Consider the following 19,610-nt stretch of genomic DNA (forward strand, 5'->3'; position numbering starts at 1 on the left):
TGGAAAAGTGAGCACTGGAGTTCATTTGCTTGTATTTTCTACTCCAGCCTATCATCTCTTCTCTCAGGCTTTTTCTCATTCATTTCGTCTGTCTTTCTGACAGTCACTGTGGCCTCACAGCTCATGATTCCACCAGACAACATAAACTTCTGCTGGGGCTTGATCGGATGCCTCCTTCACAGCGCACCAGAAGGACTTTCACTCACCACCAACATTTTACTCATCAGTTTTTGCGCCTCATTCAGAATGTGGTGGAGCCTTTATTAGCTGAAATGCAGTATAAATGTCACAGATTATTACTTTAAGCTTCTTCTACTGTTACACAAACTATCACTCACTGTATAAAAGCTGCTGCTAAATCCACAAAATATAAAAAGATAAATGAGGGAAAATGAAAGACAGAGAGAGGTAGAGAGAGAGAGAGAGAGAGAGAGAGAGAGAGAGGAGGGGGTGGGATCTGAAAGGGAGAGGAAACGAGAAAGAAGCGTATAGAGAGGGATATTCTCCGCCAAAGCCTCTTACCATTAAGCATTTACAGCTTAAGAAAGGCATTGGAAGGTCAGTCAAGGAGGCGTGAAGCAGGACGACACTGACACACTTTTAAAGAGAGGAGGATTGTGGATGTGTGAGCTCCTTTCCCAGGCTGTATGGGACGGCTGTACAGCAGAAGCAAAGAGCTCTTATGCATATTAAACAAGGGGAGTTATGGGAAGGTAATTTGTTTCCCCCCTCAACTTCTCCTATGACTCTCCAGCTACTCAGGTTCCTATTTAAACATTCACCTGATGTCTGCTGGCGTCATCAGCTATTGAAATGTAAAACCCAGTGGAGAACCTGAGTGTGATAGGACTACGATAGTGGGGGGTGAATTTGGCTTTAATCCCACAGGGGTTTGGGTTTGAATCTCACTCTCTTTAATGAAGTAAGTTTGTCAGGAGAAAACATGTGACTTCATTACGGACAATTTAACCCGTAGGTCTTCCAGAAAACACAGAATAAACACTCAGATATTCTCACAAAGGTCTGTAATGATTCTCCGTCAGTTCAGTCAATTCAATTTACTTCATTAAAACAGCAGAGCCTGATAATTGAAGTGAGAACATCCATTTGTAAGTTCCTGTCAGAACTGTTTCATGTCAAGCAAATTCCAGTAATTTAATTGCAAAGTGAATACATTTTCTACGTTGATGTTAAGTGATAGTGACTTCACCCATACAGGCTGTGGCCCCCGGGTCGCCTTCCTACTGGAGGTGCTGATGTATAATAGCAGACCTGAAGGTGTGTTCCAGCTGGATGAGGCGGAAAGTGACAGTTCAGTTTGGATGTGAAGCTTGTTTCTGCCTTTTTCCACGTGTGAAATGCTCATATATGATGACACAGGCTGTTGTCACGCCAAAGTTCATTTGTACAAGTAAGAAAATAATCTCTGTGTTTTACTCACAGTCAGGTCTAAACATCTGAGACCACTTTCCTAGAATGGGAAAGACTTTTGTGTGGCGTCTTTTTACTGAGGAACACATACCTTTAGGCTGTGCTAGGATTTACCAGTTGTTCACTCATTCACTCGCCCATGATATAGTGTTTGCTGCTTTGAAGACTCACCAGGGGATAAGTGACAGGAGTTTATACATTTCAGACACTTCTTTGATGTTAAATTACTCCATAATTATGTGCCAGATATTCATAATTATTATCTCTTTTCACATAAACAAGCCCCAGAGCATCTCATCATAACAATTGAGGTACAAATATTAATATGCATGCTATCTGAAAAAGATGTCAAGGTTGTTACTGTTACCTAAAACGAAAGGAAATCAAAAAACATTTTCTTTAACTGAAACAAAAATATAAACAAGCAAAAAAAAAAAAAACAATAACTAACTGAAACTGTATCATGTGTTTACAAAAGTAACTAAAATAAACTAAAATTATTCACTGTATTAATGAGGTCAGATTCAACATGTGAAGTATGTTGTTAATTAAATGCAACGATGAGCCGTAGAGCTGCAGCTCCTATGACTAGAGCTGGTCAGTCCAGTTTGTCGATGAGTTCATCTAAGTGAATCAAACCACTAGAGTTTTTTCATGTTTTGAATGTGTTGACTGTTCACATATTTGTGCCCAGATATGCGCTGTTGTTGTTGCTGCTGCTGTTGTATCCAGCTGGTTTTTTCTGATTAATGACACAAACACAATGACTAACACATATCTTTTATAGTTGTCTTTTGTGGATGGTTGTTCATCTGTCCTCAGCGAATACATTTTTACGGTTTAAGGGTTTGATGTTTTATTTATTACACATTACTCTTCCTTACATTTTCAAATCAAATCCCCCATGAAAAACTGAAACTAATATTGAAACCAACAAAAACTAAACTAAAACTAAGCATTTAACAAAAAACCAAACTAAACTTAATGAGCAAACCTGCTTTAAAAACTCATTAAAACTAAACTGAGATTGAAAACAAAAAGTCAAAACAAAATGAAAATAAACAGTAATGAAAAATCCTAAAGTATTATAACCTTTTTACACATCTTTCATATATTATTTGTGTTTTAATTTGTGTCTACAGAGCTATCGTTACTCTGTTTTCATCAGCTCTTACTATTTTGTCAGTTTGTGTTGTTTTCAAAATATGGGCCCGACAGGCATTTTAACAATAATTTTTGAAAGCCTGCTGTACAAGCAGAAGAGGAGACAAGTCACTACACAGTCGAGAGTAGGAGTATAATGTTCCCAGGCTCTCAACAGGTAATAAAATCACACGTTAGGTAGCAGCTAACGTTAGCAGCTACTCTGTTAGCGAGATGACTTCTGCATCACTTTCATGGGACAGGCTGCAACACATGACAGTCTAGCTTGTGCGCTACATTTTGATGTGCCTTGTGACAACTTTGTAGTGCACCATAAAGTGGATCGAATACACAGTTGAACAGTGCTACAAAATGCCTGATTTACTTTATAGTGAGTGAGTGGATATTCCAAACAGGCACTTAGTGTTTTTCTGAGTCATCAGGGAAATTATGAACTCACATGCTGACTCGCATACATGTTACCATGGTTACCAGATGATGTGCTTTACACCGATTGCTCGGTCAACAGTTCACAACCAGCTAATGGAAGTAAGAGTCGTCCTTTCTCAGGTGGTTTCCATCCAGGCCTGTGGCTGTTGTGCCTAACCTGTTTGGTTCCAATAAACTCTCTGTTCTGTTTGCACATTTGGTCTGGTTCATTTAGGCTGTTGCAAAAATGATGCAGATTAAACAACTAGAGCGAGACTGTGGGCCTGTGGGCACTGTCACACCTGTGTTTTGGTTCAGTTGGTCCAGACCAAGGGCAAAAACGATATCTGGCTCATGTTCACACGGACTTTTTAAAAACAAACCAAGAGGAGTAAACATGAAGTCATAGGGCCTGGTTCCTTATTGACTGGACAATTTTGGTGATGTCATCCTGTATCATCAGTCTATCATCAGGAGCTTTTGTAATCATGTTAAAACCACATATCTCCTATCAAAAAACACTTTTTTTACACAAACTGCCTCAGATTCAACTTGGAGGTGGACCTGGGCCTCCTCCCATGTGCTCTCAGTGAGGTTGCTTTGACAATTGACAGCTTTTGCACCAGCCTAACCCACCGAGGTTAGGTGTGAACGAACCCAAAGGAGTCCAATGTACAACTGGCCTGTTTTCCATCCACTTTCTACCTGTATGTATTTATGACACTTCTTTCTTTTTCTCTTTCTTCTCTTCCTATCATCATCCTGGTGGAGTTGCTGTGAAATACCACACTGGCCAAATGATAAGACAATGCTTTTTTGAGGATTAGTCATTCACATATTCCCAACTACATGTTCGAGTTAAATGGAGTGAACCAGAGAACCAGCACTTTGGTGAGCCAGAGTGAGCGTTGCATAAGAGAGTAAGAGAGCATATAGAGAGCTGAAGCCCTGCCCCCTCTCTTCACTCGCTTTTAGTCCACTTGCATGATCGTGTTACTCAACAGCTTTTCTCAAAACGAGTTCTTTACTTAGTGTTTTAAAAAAAAAAAAGTCTTTCATGTGTTCCTGGGTTTTCAGTCTATTTTCCTACTGTATGGCTCTTTCAATTTGAAAAACCTCGTCATTTTGAGAAACATAAAACCGATTACTTTCATTATCCAGTGAATCTTAAGTCACTGTTAAAGCCACATGGGGGCCTTTTGTCTGAATAGTTACACTCTGATAAATGTGTTTGCAGTCAGGAAAAAGTGGGAGGATTGTAAATGAGATCCTCTGCTCTAAATAAATGGCCCAAAGTGTGATGTAACAAATTACAAAAAGATGAATGAGAATGTGAAACTTCAATTGTTTTAACTTAAAAACTGCTACACGTCTGGTCTGATTTGCAGTGGGAAATAGTTTTTTCTGGAAATAAAAATGATACAATGATGGGAAGAGCCATTTCTGTCAGATGAAAAGTGATTCTAACCTCCCATAAATGTGTTATTGCAATCACACTCGAAACTGATGCTGATGACATTATTGCAACATTTCCAAATACTAATTTAGTGAAATCCTCATCCCTCATGATAAATCAGCAAAGATCCAGCAAAATATATTTTCAATGTACATAAAAGACACTTCTCACATTTCCAGTTTTCATTTTATCCCTTTTTATTTTACACAACATAACAACACAGTACATGTTGTCTTTTTCTGTACAGAAGCTTTCCGGGAGCTTGTGACCAACACAGGCTGTGGTACACCAATGTCAGTGAAAAGCTTGCAGGGTTTTTATGTTCTTTTTTTTTTTCTTTATTCTTCCCTTTTAAAAAATATCAATTTCATAAGAGGTCCGTTGAAGTCTTCTGTTTGTTACTTGTTGTCTCAGTTTGTGTCTGTCTGTATGTCAAGAAAACGTCTGTACTCCTCAGTAGGTAAGAAAGGCTATGTGTGAAATCTTCTATTCCTTTGTTTGTCCCCCTCCGTCCTAATCCCTCATTTGCGGAGCCGTGGTGGAGTCTTGAATCCAGTCCTATCATCTGTCAGAGGGTCTGTTAGTGCAAAAGAAGGCACCGACTGCTGTTCTCTTGCCACTGTACGGACGCACACTTTCTGTGGGCATGTGAACGTTACGTTAAGAATGGTGTGCTTTTCAGTTCTTGTATTGTTGTTTTTTTTCCCATTCTTTTTTTTTCCTGTAATTATTCCCTTTTTGTGGTATTTTCAGATAAGGTGAGTGTGAATCGGGAAATGACGTGGCGAGCCCATTGTCTTGTTTTCTTTTGTGCTATAAAGTGGAACCAACGAGACAACTCGAGGACACTACGAGACAAGGCAAGTTATCCACTCGCTGAATGACCGACTGCAAAACAGATGGAAAACTGTCAGAGTGAAAAAACTGTAAACTGAATACAAAGAGTTGTTGAGAAAAGTTATGAAAAACAATAAAAAAAAAAAACCTGGTTGAAAAAAGAAACAGTGTGTACGCAGAACACACACACACACACACAGTCAGTCGTCCAGCTATAATCAACTTGGACACACAGACACACACACATGCACACAGACACACACACACACACACACACACACACACCAAAAACACACATTCTAAACAGTGAAAACACACACCTTCACTCACACATCTATAAAGAAATTCAAACTCTCAGACACACACTTCATACAAACGACAAACAATAATGGATAAACCAAAGTTTATTTCATATTCGCTGCCTCGTTCCAGTTCAAACGGTGCTTTCCAAGATCCAGTCTGAATCGCAGCGTCCTTTGTCCGAGTCTCCATCCCCATCTTTAGGGAGCAGCATCCCGCTCATTGATTGGCTCCTTTTGTTTCGCATTATGCGCCCTAATCTGGGCGCTCCTCCTCCCGGATGGGACGAGTACGTCTTTGAGCCTCCCTCACTGAGTGAGTACCTCCTCCTCGCCCTGCTCCTCCCTCCCTCCTCCACAGGGAGAGTCTGGTACTTGGCAGAGGAGGGAACAGCGGAGGAGGAGGCGCGGGGAGCCCGGCGAAGAATGGGCGTCTCTCTGAAGCGGATGGAGGGCACAGGGCTCGGCGTGCTGCGTGGGCTGGAGAAAGTGGACGGAGCGAAGGGAGGTGGGGTTTGGTTGAGAGAGGTGGAGTTGTTGCGGTTGGTGTTGAGGTTCTCCAGAGGGATGGAGGAAGGGAGAAGGACAGAGGAGGCAGTGGAGGAGGAGGAAGGAGCGCGAGGGGAGGAGGGGAGATTTTCGGGGATGGCCGAGGTGTTGGAGCAAGCTGAGCCTGGCTTACTCAGGGCGGGCATCCGCTTTGGCTTGGGTAGTGAACCGGTGGTGGTGGCGGGCGTCGAGATGCCAGCTTGAGTTCTCTCTTCACCCGCTTTCTCCCGTTCCTCGACTCCAGCTGTTGGGCTTCTAGCCCCCCAGGGCTGGCTGAGAACTGACGTTGTCGTGGAGCAGTCAGGCAGGGAAGAGTCGGACGAATGAGTCATCGTATCCTTGCCCCCTCCTCCTCCTCCTGCTGCTGCTGCCCCGCTCCTCTTCTTTGTGCCTCCCGAGAGGTCGTCTAATCCGATTGAGCCATGTTTAGAGGCGCTGGGAGTCACAGTGCATCCCTGCGACTGCTGCCCATTGGTCTGTGAGTGAACGTTGGTCATCGACATTGAAACGCCTTTACCGCCCTCCCCAGGGTTACAGACCTGAGGGAAAAAACAGAAGGAAAGAATGAGCTTTTCATCCTTTTTTCACACTGAAATATCTGCATATGAACTCCTCAATTAGGACTGAGAACAATGTTTGTCCAGTGTTGGTGTGTGGACACGTTAACAGCAGAAGTGCAGTGGTGCGTGTACGCAGGTTTCGATCTGGGCAGTACATGGCCGCCACACAAATAATGCCAATTGTCTCACATAATAAAAAAGCTCTCTCCTCTTATTCTCTCTCTTTTCTGGCAAGGGAGGATTAAGAGTGACAGACGGAGGGACCCACCTTGTACCGTATCATCAGGATGATGATGAAAACGAGCACAGAGGCCACTATTATCCCTCCAATGATGATGATCATAGTCCCGCCGAGAAACTGCGACTGCATAAAATGACATCTCATGTACTCTGACTCGGTGGTGAACTGCACACAGCCGACCACGCGTGTTGCTGTCAGAGAGGTGATGACATCATCGTAGATGGCCAGCACGCAGAGGTCGTACTGGGTCCCTGCTGCCAGGTTGTTGACCAGGAAGTTCTTGCTTGATGGGGGGATCATTCTGCAGATGAAAAGGGGAAACACAGGAAACACAAATGTTCAAATGTGAGCATCAGCAAACTAAAAACAGACAAATAAGTATACTCAAACGTTGTGTATATGTATTGTAACAGCTCTTCTAGATGCCCTCACACCATGGCCTGATCTGATGATCAGCACAAAAAGCTCAACACTGGCACAGTAAGAACTTTAAGTAGATGAATATGTCAGTATAGTGAATGTGTTGTCAAACATTTCTCCCTTTAAGAACAGATGTGATGTACATGCATAGTATATGATTGAGTTTGAAAAGTCATGGTTTGGACAGTGGCTAATGACCATCGAACACTCCTGGTATCTAACAGGACTGGGATGAAAAGGGACTCGATGTGATGACAGCAACATTTTGCATATGCTCTTTCTGTACAACCTAAATAATGAATTTATCCAGAGGAAAAAAAGACAACAATATATTGCTGAAAGAGGAGAGTAATGTAGTAAGAAAATATTCTTGAGAGAGGTATGAAAGAAAGTGGTAAAGAATCAATGCACTCAGCTCAGCTGTGTATCTCTGACTGCTGAATCCTCAAAAACAGAAACTCACAAGTCAACAGCAGGACAGGAGTCCAATTAAATGATTTATTATTGCAAGGACGTTTCAGCAGATGCCCTTTCACAGCGGGCAAACCGTGTTCCATTTGGGCACAAGTGTAGAACAAAATCTTTCACAGTTAAACACAAAGGGGAAATAGTTTCCAATCGATCCATATATTCATTTGGACAAATACAAAGGTCCTTTGCCACTCTGAACTAAAGTTGGTTATTCTTCACTGGTCACACTGACCTAAGAATTTACACATTTGTCCCTCAATTTTCTTAAAATGGCTTGTCAGCTTTCTTGGGGTTGCTCATTAAAATGCTAACAAAATTCCTCATTAAAACCCAAGAGAGCGGCCAGTTCACAGCTTGCGGCCTTGGTGCACTGGGAGGAGCAGAGGGTTACTTTGGCCAGGTTAAGCATCTGGTTCGGAGTTGGAGTCAAGTGAAGGTTAGGAGACATGTAAAGGTTTAATGGTTAGTATTAAGAGCAAGGGGATGAATGTAATGGCAGGTCATTAGTCTATCCCCAGTGGAATAACAACACAAGGATGTAAGAGTGTGTGTGTGTGTGTGTGTGTGTGTGTGTGTGTGTGTGTGTGTGTGTATGAGCATCTACGCCAATCAGACACAACATTAAAGTGGTAACTGCTTTGCATCTTGTACCGAGATATTTTTAAACTGTGTAGATTTTTAGGTTGTTAAAAGTTTGTTTTGTTTCCTCAAAACTGTGCTGTTTTCTCTTAGAAGAGGAAACTTTAGACTTTATAGTAATCAAAGTCCTTGTATCATTGTTTAAAACAACAATAATAAACCCTGCCAATAATAACACTACTATTGTCAGGTCTGGGTGACTCGATATATTGAGAATACAAGCACTTACACTCAGAATACATGAGTATTTTGGAGGCTCTGCTGTGTGTGTGTGTATGTAACATTTCAGTATGATTATGGTATCTCTTAGGTGTATGTTTGTAAATGCACCATGAACCCAGCATGTGCAGGGCGTGCAGAGGTGTAAAACAAACACATTTTTTACACACAGATATTAATGCTTTGCTAGCTAATGTGACACAGGGCCACACAGCACATGTGCATACACACAAATGAAGCTCAGGGCCACAGCAATAATGTGGAAATTAATCTCTGTCTGTGTGTACAAATGTAACTGCTTGTATCTGTGCATGTAAGTGCTGGTGACATTCGCTCCTGTCATTAACCTGCACACTTCAGTGTGACTTTATGTGTCCCCACCACAGAAATAATGACATTGAGAGTGTGTGTGTGTGTATATATATATAAATATATATATATATATATGTGTATACAGCAATCAGCCTAAACCGGTTTCAGTGTTGTGGTTGATCAGTGTATTGTGGGTGAAGAGCTGTAAATATCAAAAACAAGGGGCATTAGACTTGATATAATAATGCAAAACAGGTGTCAAATTTAAGTGAAAACCAACACAAAGGCCTCTGGTTTCATTTCAACAAACCTTTTCAGCAATTAGCTCATAAACACTGGGGTGTGTCTCATGGTTTATGGTGGTGCACACATTACCCAGCATAGTGTGGGGAACCTGACGTGTGTGTATTATGAATATTTCACTTTCACCTCCGAACAGCTTCGACTGCTGCAGTAGAACCTGTGACAAACAAATGGCAAACAAATCTCTTTCCTCATTATGTGGAGAGCCACTGCAGCTGCACTGACTGTTCCTGTCACACTGACATCATGTTATCCATCAATCCCCGACTCAAAACCGGATTCTCCACTGAATATATAGAGAGGGGTTAACTATTTTCATGCTCCTACTCCACTGAAATATGAAATATGAAACAATATGAAAGAAACACGCAGTGCTGCGCTCCACTGATGTTAGCTGGTCTCTGGGTGAAGGGTGCGAAGTATCCAGGTAATCCTCATAATGCTGCTCTTTTGTCATGCAAAGCTACAAACTACAAGATAACCGTCATTTCCGTAGGTGAACCTGCGGAAGGATCATTACCGTTTCACACGGCACTGTGCCACTGCAGTCCAGTTCCACTTTTTTCTTTCCAACAGCACAACTTAATTAACAATGCACAAAAGTCAGTTTTTGGCATTTTGTATTGATTTAGAATCATGGAAAATAGGAACTGGGATAAACATATATGTAACAACAACAACAACAAACACACATCTATTTAAAATCATTAAACTTTGGAGACACATGATTTTCTTTTTACAGTTATAATATTACCTCAGGAATATTTTTTATTATAGGAGTATAATAGGAAATATGTGAGAAATTAGGCTTTTGTTTTTGAATAATATGACCATCTCTGGGCAGTGGTTAGCACTGTCATAGAAAGAAGGGTCTGGGTTCCATAAAAATATATGGAATAACAATTTTCATAATTAGATGATAGTGTATTTTAAGAATTACAGAACTGGTTACTTGATTCCAAGGCTAAAAAATAAAATGAGATAATAACATGGAGAACTCTACTGGAGGGATACAACACTCGACCAAAGACATGCCTTCATTTCATCTTTTGTTGGTGTCGAGCATGTCAATCCACAATCTCCCAAATGTGTTGTTGTCACTATTGAATGTATCTACATTCAATAACTATAGCAGGAAAGAAACATTAAAATCATTAAAGTACATTTCTGCTATATTTGTATATGAAGAAAACCCATTCTAACATCAGTGTAAGTGCTTTGTTACCTCTTATCTCTCTTGATCAATATCTTATACCGATGGAAGTAGAATAAGACAGTGATTTTGTTTGATAAAATCCCACATTATCTGGATATTGATCAGTAGGTTTTGTTTACACAGATGGGAAACAATTCTGACAGAAAACTGAAACAAGGCGAGTTTAAAAAACACATGTAACACTGAATGGGTTTTGGTTAGAAATCTATTAATGGGCACTAATTATCCATGTTTCTTGATTGCCTGTTTGCTGCTTAGCCACGTAGCCGCATGAATAGATGACATTTTCTCTCTTCTCCACTTCAGAAACCTTTGCTTCCAAGAAACCATTAGCTACATGATTCCTCCTGGACACAGACCAAATTAGAATGTCTCTAAGCAAAATCCATCCAACCGGACGCTCCGGCTAATGAAACTCGCACTGCAGAGTTTTCATTGTCAACGTGTAAGCCAAGCTGTCATCATTTATAATTCATAGATACATGGAACAGTCATTATATTGACAATGTGTTTGGTGAATTTGGACCCTGCTCTGCTGCATGCTGAGTGCACAAAATACATTTTCATGCAAATCTGTTTTTCTTTTATTTTATTTTTTTTGGTCTTGCATACAATTATTTCTTGACTGTGTGAGCCGTTAGCATTTGTGAACTCATCCAAACTGACTCATTCATTGTGGCTAATTTCTTTGTGTCTGAGCTGGATCTTGCTGCCAGTATTTGAAGCCCTACAGTGGGCAGATGATTGCCTTGGCCGAGACTATTACACTAATCTATCTACACTGCTCTGCCAAACCCTCAGCCCAGGGCGTCTGTGTGTGTTTCTGGGTTTTATCACAATTTACACAAGACAAAATGTCTGCGTGCATGCTCCTCTATGAGTATGCATTTGTGTACTTCTGTCTGCATGAGTCTGCAGTATATATGTGTGTGGACACGCATGTGTGTGAGTTCCATTACAATAATCTCCTCCTCCCGTGGTAGCCTCCTCTTCCCCATGGCTGTCAGTGTGTTTGGCCTTCTGCCAGCATTCATCACTGACACAGCTCTACATGCTGGTAAAAGCCCAAACTCTTGTTGTGTGTCTGTGTGCACATATGTGAGCGTGCACGTGTGTCTCTGTGTGTGTGTGTTAATCAACTTTAGCTTTCCTCACTCCAGCCGGGACAAAGCCAGCAGGCCAGTGTGATCTCCATTAGTCGCTCTCAGCTTTTTGTCTCAAGACAAATGACTGCCTCCATGCACAGAGCGGTGAACTATGATACCAGATTGTTCTATTTCAGGCCATTTCACATGATTAAATATTGGACAAAGCCTACAGGCCACAAACATGCATTTTTCCGAGAGAGAAAAATGGCATCCATGGCAATGATTCAACACACAAGACCAGAGTTTCCAGGTCGACCCAGAGCAGTGCGATAAGGGGCCAGGGCTTCTATTAACTCAGCTGTAGTCGGCAGTCATTGGCTGCCCCATAGCAGAGCCCAGTCTGACCATGTGTGACACACTGGATGAACAACTTCCAATGTTTTTAAATCATATTTACTGCTGTGGGCTAGACATGCAGGGGGATACTGTTTTTGCATTCCATAAGAGGGGTGAACATTTTTGATGATCATAATATTCATGCACTGCGTTAAAGTTTTTGTCTTTTGATGACTAACACCTGGGAACTGTTTTTAACCTGCATTACTACCTCCACCAAGCAGGTCATGTTTTCACCAGTGACTGTTTTGACCTAGTCTTGTTTTCTCTGAAGTCTGGGGTGTGTGGCTTGACCTTTTCTGCTGAGAAGATCGACTCCATATTTACTGTACATGTCTGCACAGTAAATCTAAAACTACAGCCAGCCAGCTTGTTAGCTTAGCTTAGCATAAGACAACATCACTTTGTCTCATTTATTTACTTCATACAGAAGTGTAAAAACAACAACAATTGTGGGTGGGCTGTTTTTGGCTGACAGCAACAACTTCCTAGAGTCTTGGTTCCTTTGTTGCTGTAACATATTATTCAGTGCTGCTAGCTGGATTGTTCTGCCTTTGGGGACTGCTCCCCTGTGTTGCCTTTGTGCAAAGTTAAGCTAACCAGCAGCTGGCTGTGTCATATTTTTTTCCATAAAGATATGAGAGTGGGATCAATAGTCTTATCTAACTCAAAAAAAAAAAAAAAAAAAAAAGCAAATAAGCAAATTTCCCAAGACGCTGAACAATTCCTCTAAGGAAGAGGCTAAAACTAAGCAATTAGAAAATATAGACAGATAATAGCTAGATAGGTAAAAATCATTGCCCACTTCACAAATGTGTGTGTTTTCCATCTTGTGATATCTGACATATCTTGCATGTAGCAACCTGAGCAGTATATGATAAAGTATAAGTAGGGAATTTATATTTTATTTTGATATACTGTATTGATATATGACAAACAGTTATTTTTAGAGGCAAATTTCAATCAGAATTTTAATGATCTAAAATTCCATCTGCTGTTGAAGATCGTGTGATGTGACTGAAAGCTCCAATTAAAAAATGGACCTTGTAGTGAAACAGCAAAGCTCTGCTGATGAGGATCACGTGCTTTATTTTTGTAATTTTCATTTTCAGTGTATTATAGCATCTACCTTTGTTTTAAAATAACACACCAAAACTCTGATAATAAAGCAGTTTACATTCCTTACATTTCTCCATAAAAGTAAAAGAATGAAGTCATTCATTGTAAAATCTCGGTAATAGTAGTAGTATGTCACCACTGGCCATTCTTCTTAGAGGTGTTTGAATAGAAAAACATTGTAAAATTGCACAGCGGTGTTACTCAAACAGGCAAGGGACCAAAATGTGGGTCACAGATATCTAAAAGTAGGTTGTCCAATTATTTCTGAAAATGCTATTCAGTGCTTCTGGCTAAAGCCTCCCATGCTACCACATTGCAAGCTAGTCTAAATTAAATAGCCTGAAACATGGAAAACTTTGTCAGATAAGCCAACAGAGTAGCATCCAAAAGCAGCAACTGGTTTTAAAAAAAAAACTTTTCTTTACACTACACTTTTTAAACATGTGTTATCCTCACGTTTCCACATAATTCTTTTTGCTTTTATATAAAGTGTATATACTAAACAGTGACATGACACTCAGTCAATTAAGCAAACAACACAAGCCACTGTAAAGCACACAATTACAATCAAACCAGTAAAGATGAACTGGTTCTTAAGCACAAAGTGAAGAGGATTAATGGTAGTTCAACTTCTGCTCCATTACTGCTGACCTCAAAGCTAATGTAGCTTACACAGCAGATGGCACAACGCCATGCTAATAGGTCTGAGGCTCTGAGGCAGACAGAAAACACTGCAGAAGCTAGCGTCTTATCTTTGTTTTAGCATGCATAATGCCCCTGATGCTGCAGCTAATGGTTAACAAGATCCACACAGCTTGTAGTCAGAGGTGGAACAGGGATTTTGAGCCCAGGCCAGGTGGGCTTTGCTAACACCTCCCCGTCCATTTTTATTCATTAAACCCTGTCAGACTCGGGGAGAATAGTTTAGCACTTGGTGAAAGAGTAAACATCAGCCATCTAGCTCACGGATTAGCAATGACTCCACAGTTTTATTAACGTATGGATGGACAGTTCCCACTGGTGGTAACTTACCCAGAAGATTTGGATAATATTTTTTCCCACCAATGAACTGTTTAACAAATTCCATTTTAATTACAGTCATAATACTACAATAACACGCATTGTCACCTCATTCTAATGCCAGAGTGTGGCAGAATTTTTTGAAAACTGTAATTATTCCCACTTTTGATTAGTTTTTCCTCATCACCATCCTCACATATTAAAAGATCTGAGAGGAAAAACAGCTTTAAAGTTTAGCTCCTTCATGTTGAAATATTCCCTGTAAGAACTTATCAATAAAAATAGATGACAAAGACATTAAACATAAGTGCTGTTTGTTTTCCAGGTATTAGAGGTATTAGCTTATATTAGACTCTTTCAAGCTAGGAAGGATTTCAAGGTTTTAACAAATTATGGTGTAATGAATTACTACTTCCTGTAAAAATATGAGTAAAGGATCCAGTAATCTAAACTCATCATTGTTTTGAAATTTAAAGTTAAATGAACATCAAATTACTTTTATGTATAACTTGTTTACTACTGCAGATCAAACTGATCAGAAACTGATCAGAAACTTAAAGCTGCTGTCGTCAATATTTTTATACTGAGGAATGAAATGACAATATGTTATGTGAAAGGTGTAACTTGTGGTGTCAAAGCCAGAGAAAATTATTACCCCAATCTGTAGCTCTGTGTAATTAATTTAATTAAATATAGCATCTTAAAGCTAATTGTTTTGGTTTTATGGCCTAAAACTGTACTCCTTCGGTTCTCTCTCACAGCTCTCATCACCATCATTTTCAACAGTGAACTGTTGTGGACAGAAAAACCTCTGATAAACCCACTGTACACTACCTGCCAAGCACCAAACATCAGACAGCTAAATTTAGCGACTAGCTGGTGAACATAATGCAGCATTTAGCAGCTAAAGAGACAAATATTTCCCTCAGGAGTTGGTAGAGACCAAAACATTTACATTTATCAATGGCCAGAACCACGATGAATGCTAATGTTGCTCCATGTCTGCTGGATGTGTATGTATTCACAGTTTTGCCAACACATTCACCGTAACCTCATAACGTGTACGTCAATGTTGTGTTCACACTTGTTGTGCTGCTCCAAAATACCCAAACAAATCAATGAATGCAGTTTTAAAGAAAGTCCCATTTAATTTGGAGTAATTGGCAATGCAAAGTGGATATTATGAAGGACTCCATTTAAACTTAACGGTGACAACAGCATCATTCATATATTGCTGAATATGATTAGAATGTTATTTAATGGTCGTTATGGTGAAGCATTCATGCAATTAATCATAAAAAATGGTACATTTGATATAGATGGGAGGACTAGTCTGAGCTCTGACTGACACCCACCAGCGGGGGCCATGGTTTTGTCATTTCCTACTTCTAAAACAAAAGCAAAGGCGCTCCACACTTAGCAAGATCTCATTACTGCTGAGCTCAGTGCAAACATGCACCGCAGAGGAGATGTCAAAGTGCCGTGCAGCAGGAGCTGTCCCAGATGCAGGGAAGACATTTCAGCACTATGTGTAACTGGGTGTAGACCTCCATCTGCCCAGCTCAGCTCCATTCTTTCATTTAGCTGAGTCATCTACATCTATCCTTAATGCTGTGGTTGGCTCCTTCCACACTCTCTCTCCATTTCTTCACTAATCCATTCTAACTTCATGCCCCTTTTTACTCCTTCTTCCCTTTTCCTGTCCTTGATTTCCTCTTCCTTCCAATCTCTTGCTTTTCCATTTTTCCTCCCATCTCTTCTTCTCTGCTCTTTTTTCCCTATGCTTCCTGTGTTTGTCTCCTTCTATCCCTCATTTCCTCCTAGCTTCCTTTGCTGCCACTCCTTCCCTTCATCCTAGCTGTTGTGTTGGTTTCCCCTGTACTATTGCCTGTGTTTAAAACCCCATAGACTATTTACAACAATAACACTGTTATGTTAAGCCCACGATATGTTTATGGTGCTATAAAATCAGAATTGGAACATAACGGCGTGATAAAGGCAGAGGTTCTTTCACGCTTTAAGCACAGCTGAGGTAGGTGTTATACCTGGGCCGCAGGGACCATTGGCAAGGATAAACTACTTCCTCCAAGTGTGAGAGGAGGGAGGGAGAGAGAGGGAGAGAGTGGGTCTTTTTAAAAGCCTGGATTCATCCCCAACCCCCTGTTGTGTAGCCTCATAAAAAAGCTTGCCACACAATTTGCTTGATGTGTAGTTTTTTTGGCAAATGGCAACCAGCCCCTGTAGCTCGATGGGTCTGCTGGAGTGGAAAACAACTGCAGAAAAAACATAGAGGAAAAAAAAAAGAACAAAACAAAACAGGCAGAGCAGATGAGGACTAGGACAGAGGGAGAATGGGTTTTGCGTGTGTGTTCTCAAGTAAATTGGTAAATGTCAAAGTAGAGTTTGTGTCCTATTAAAGACAAAAATTCAGCAGATACTTTTATTTTGAAACCGTCATGTGTGCAGACCTGTAGTGGATGAGCTATATTCTACCTAAGCCCTACCTTAACCGTTTGTTTATGTACATATTGTATCATATTGTGGCATCATATCATGGCAAGCAGTTTCAGTATTTTGTTGATTCATATTCAAAGCTAAGTTTGGTTTAGTGCTTGGTTATACTGTCATCTCTCTTTATATAGCATTATATAGCAGCCAACTCTTCATCTCTACACTTTATAATGTTCTGAGGTATACTTCATATTTCTGTTTTTAATAATCTAAACACAGCCCTGAATAAACAATAGCTTCAACAGGAAGAAGTTAAAACACCATTTAGAGCAGTGCTTCCCATCCTGTGAGGTCTGAACTCTCGCCTGGGGTCATGGGATGAGCATAAATGGCTGAAAGAGTAGGAAATTAGTAAAAAAGAAATACATTTTGCAACACAAAACGGTTTTTTAACACTTTCAGACCTAAAGGTCCAAACAAACTGCTTTTATCAAAAAACACCAATACAAAGCATTATCGTGTAAAATTAATTATATCCTAACTGTATAGCTGTGTTCCATCCATCAATATTTCTTCCTTTCTGTGTTCACATATTCAATAGCCTTTTTAGCCATCATCATTTTAAATCTATTGATCGACTGAACAATAGACATGTTCATCTTATAATTTGGGAACTCATTCTTCCTGTAACCCCAGAATGGCTTGCAATCATCCCAACCCTTAATTAAGGGCAATAATTGCCTCTGCAGCTGAATAAGAGCACATTCTACTTTGTGGCCGTTTTATGGCTGTCGATGTCACTGCTGGTGGTGAGTTTTACTATCATCATCGACGTGGCTGTGAAATGTTCAATAAAACCAGCGAGGTGTAAAGGCCAAAGACTGCATGTGCCGCCTCTGCTGCGACAGGTCATGTGTGAAAGGTCAGCGCATTATTTCATCGGCATCAGCCTTCCCTTGACCTGCCCTGAAATGAGGAGTTAACAGCCGAGGCTTAGATAAGGGCTGTGTGGATGACTCAATCTAGTCCCTTATAGTTTCCATTTAAAAAGGAAAAGAAAAGAGATTTAAGAATCTTTAGAGGAAAAAAAAAATCCAAGGTTTTGGAGTTGCTGAGCAGATGAATGAGTAGCATCAGGAGAAGTGTTTTGTAATACAATGTAATGTATTTACAGCTTTTGCTAAAGCTTCTATAGCCCCATATACTGGAAAGATACAGTGAATAAAATATTGCAGTCCTCTTGATTAGAGCTTTGAATAAACAACAAAATGATTCAATTATATCAGTCGACTGAAACGTAATCTAAACAGTTATCTAACTTTTCCACAGTGCAACAGAGAGCAATTAATTTAGAGCAGGAACATTTCCTTAGGAGAACAACAAATGACAAAATGCTGCAGACTTAGACAAAGTCTACGGAATCTGGACAATTGCTGAATGATATGAGGAAAATATTTGGGTGGGTGTGATTTTAATTGCAATTGCTTTCCATAAACTAAACTACAGGGCTGTACTTGTGATCTGCATAGTTAAAAGATGACATACAGGGAAAACTATCCCAAAGAGACAAAAAAAATGACCACAAATGCAAAACTACCACAAAGAATTGCAAACTGTTACCAGCTGCGGTGTCTAAACAGGAGAGGTGGAGGACTTTTTACTTTATCTATGCTCAGAAGAGGCAGAAAAATGGTGGTTGGAATAACCAAAAAAATCAATTAATTTGATGAGTATTTTAGGTTTCTTTTTTCTTTTTTCTTAGAATTGACAGATTGTTTATTATGAGTTGATGAACTTCCAACCAACAGCCAGAAAGTATAACAAATTGTATTGACTATGACAGGCAAGAAATCACTTTTTTAATACTTTCTAAATTCATTTTCAAATTAGAGGACTAAAATGAATGTCTTTTAAGACCTTTCAAGACTGGAGATCCTGTTATTGTTGAGGTTCTCCAAGGGTTAGAACTAGTCAGTCAACCTCTGAATGAACTTCTCGCAAAGGCGCAGGTTTGCATATGGACTGTAAGGACATGTCTGTACCAATATTTTGGGAAGACAGAAGTGTTTTTGAGAGAACTTGTTTGCACTATGTTTGTAGTGAAGTTATTAGATTATTCTGATTTGCCCTCCCGGAGGTTATGTCTCCAAAAAGACCAATATAGACGTGGTAGCATTTGACTGGCTGAAAGGGCGGGGACTATATGGAGGCTCACGTACACGGCATACTGCCAGACACGATTTGTCTCCCTTTTCTGGTAAAAAAAAAAAAAAAAATTCCAAAAGTTTACTTTCTTTTAGTCTTTGATCTGTTACGGTGCATAGTTAATAATTAAATATATAGAGATAGGTTATAGGTTAATAAGCCATTTAGTTGACAGCATTAACAAGTCCTCTTTGTTTTGGAGGGGTTGCTGTGTCCCTCCCAATGTTGAGACCAAACCTGCGCCCTTGAATTCTCGATAGACACTTGATCAATTTAGCTCCTACTTAATACATGACATTAGTGGTATGCTTGACAGTACTCAATAATATTCTTTGTTATGTTTATATGTTAATCTTGAGCTTCAAATGTGTCATTTTATTTATAGATAACAGCTGCAAAGTTGGCCGGTCACGTCATGATGAAAGTTTGTTACATGACTGGTGACTTCCAGTTAAGATAGCAGTAAGTTAACACCACACTCATCAGTTATGCACTGTAGGACTAGACAACAGTAAAAACACAAAGCCCACTCTTTATTTTTTCAATCAGGAGTGATTCAGAACATCTTAAGGATCATCTTAACCAGAAAACAGCCAAGGTTTCCAGTTTAGTGCTTCGCCCACTCACATGAACATTAACCAGCTGCAGCTGAGCACAGTTAACTTTCACTTGCTGCAGCTTGTTAAGACACTGTTCATTTTGCCTGGTATAATTAAAACTGCAGCTCTTTTGACCAGTTTTGATATAAAATGATGAGTCATGCATCATTTTAAATTAGGGATGCACCAAAAATTTTCGGCCGAAAA

The 19,610-nt window shown here is 40.0% G+C and overlaps 1 protein-coding gene across 3 annotated transcripts in view; it reads right to left on the reverse strand.

Moving 5' to 3' along the window:
- Positions 1-4,638: 4,638 nt before the first annotated feature.
- Positions 4,639-19,610, reverse strand: part of lrfn5a (leucine rich repeat and fibronectin type III domain containing 5a) — a 120,165-nt gene continuing 105,193 nt past the window's right edge. For all 3 annotated transcript variants that reach the window (XM_071471376.1, XM_071471374.1, XM_071471375.1), the window contains 2 exons: positions 6,973-7,246; positions 4,639-6,683 (listed from right to left, as the gene is read on the reverse strand). In XM_071471376.1, the coding sequence (XP_071327477.1) occupies positions 5,730-6,683; positions 6,973-7,246 (1,228 nt within the window). In that variant the 3' untranslated portion in view covers positions 4,639-5,729. The remainder of the gene's footprint in view (positions 6,684-6,972; positions 7,247-19,610) is intronic.

The sequence above is a fragment of the Trachinotus anak genome, unplaced genomic scaffold (assembly GCF_046630095.1).
Source record: "Trachinotus anak isolate AG129_WGS33_773 ecotype Australia unplaced genomic scaffold, CSIRO_AGI_Tana_v1 ptg000033l, whole genome shotgun sequence".
Classification (NCBI taxonomy): Eukaryota; Metazoa; Chordata; class Actinopteri; order Carangiformes; family Carangidae; genus Trachinotus; species Trachinotus anak.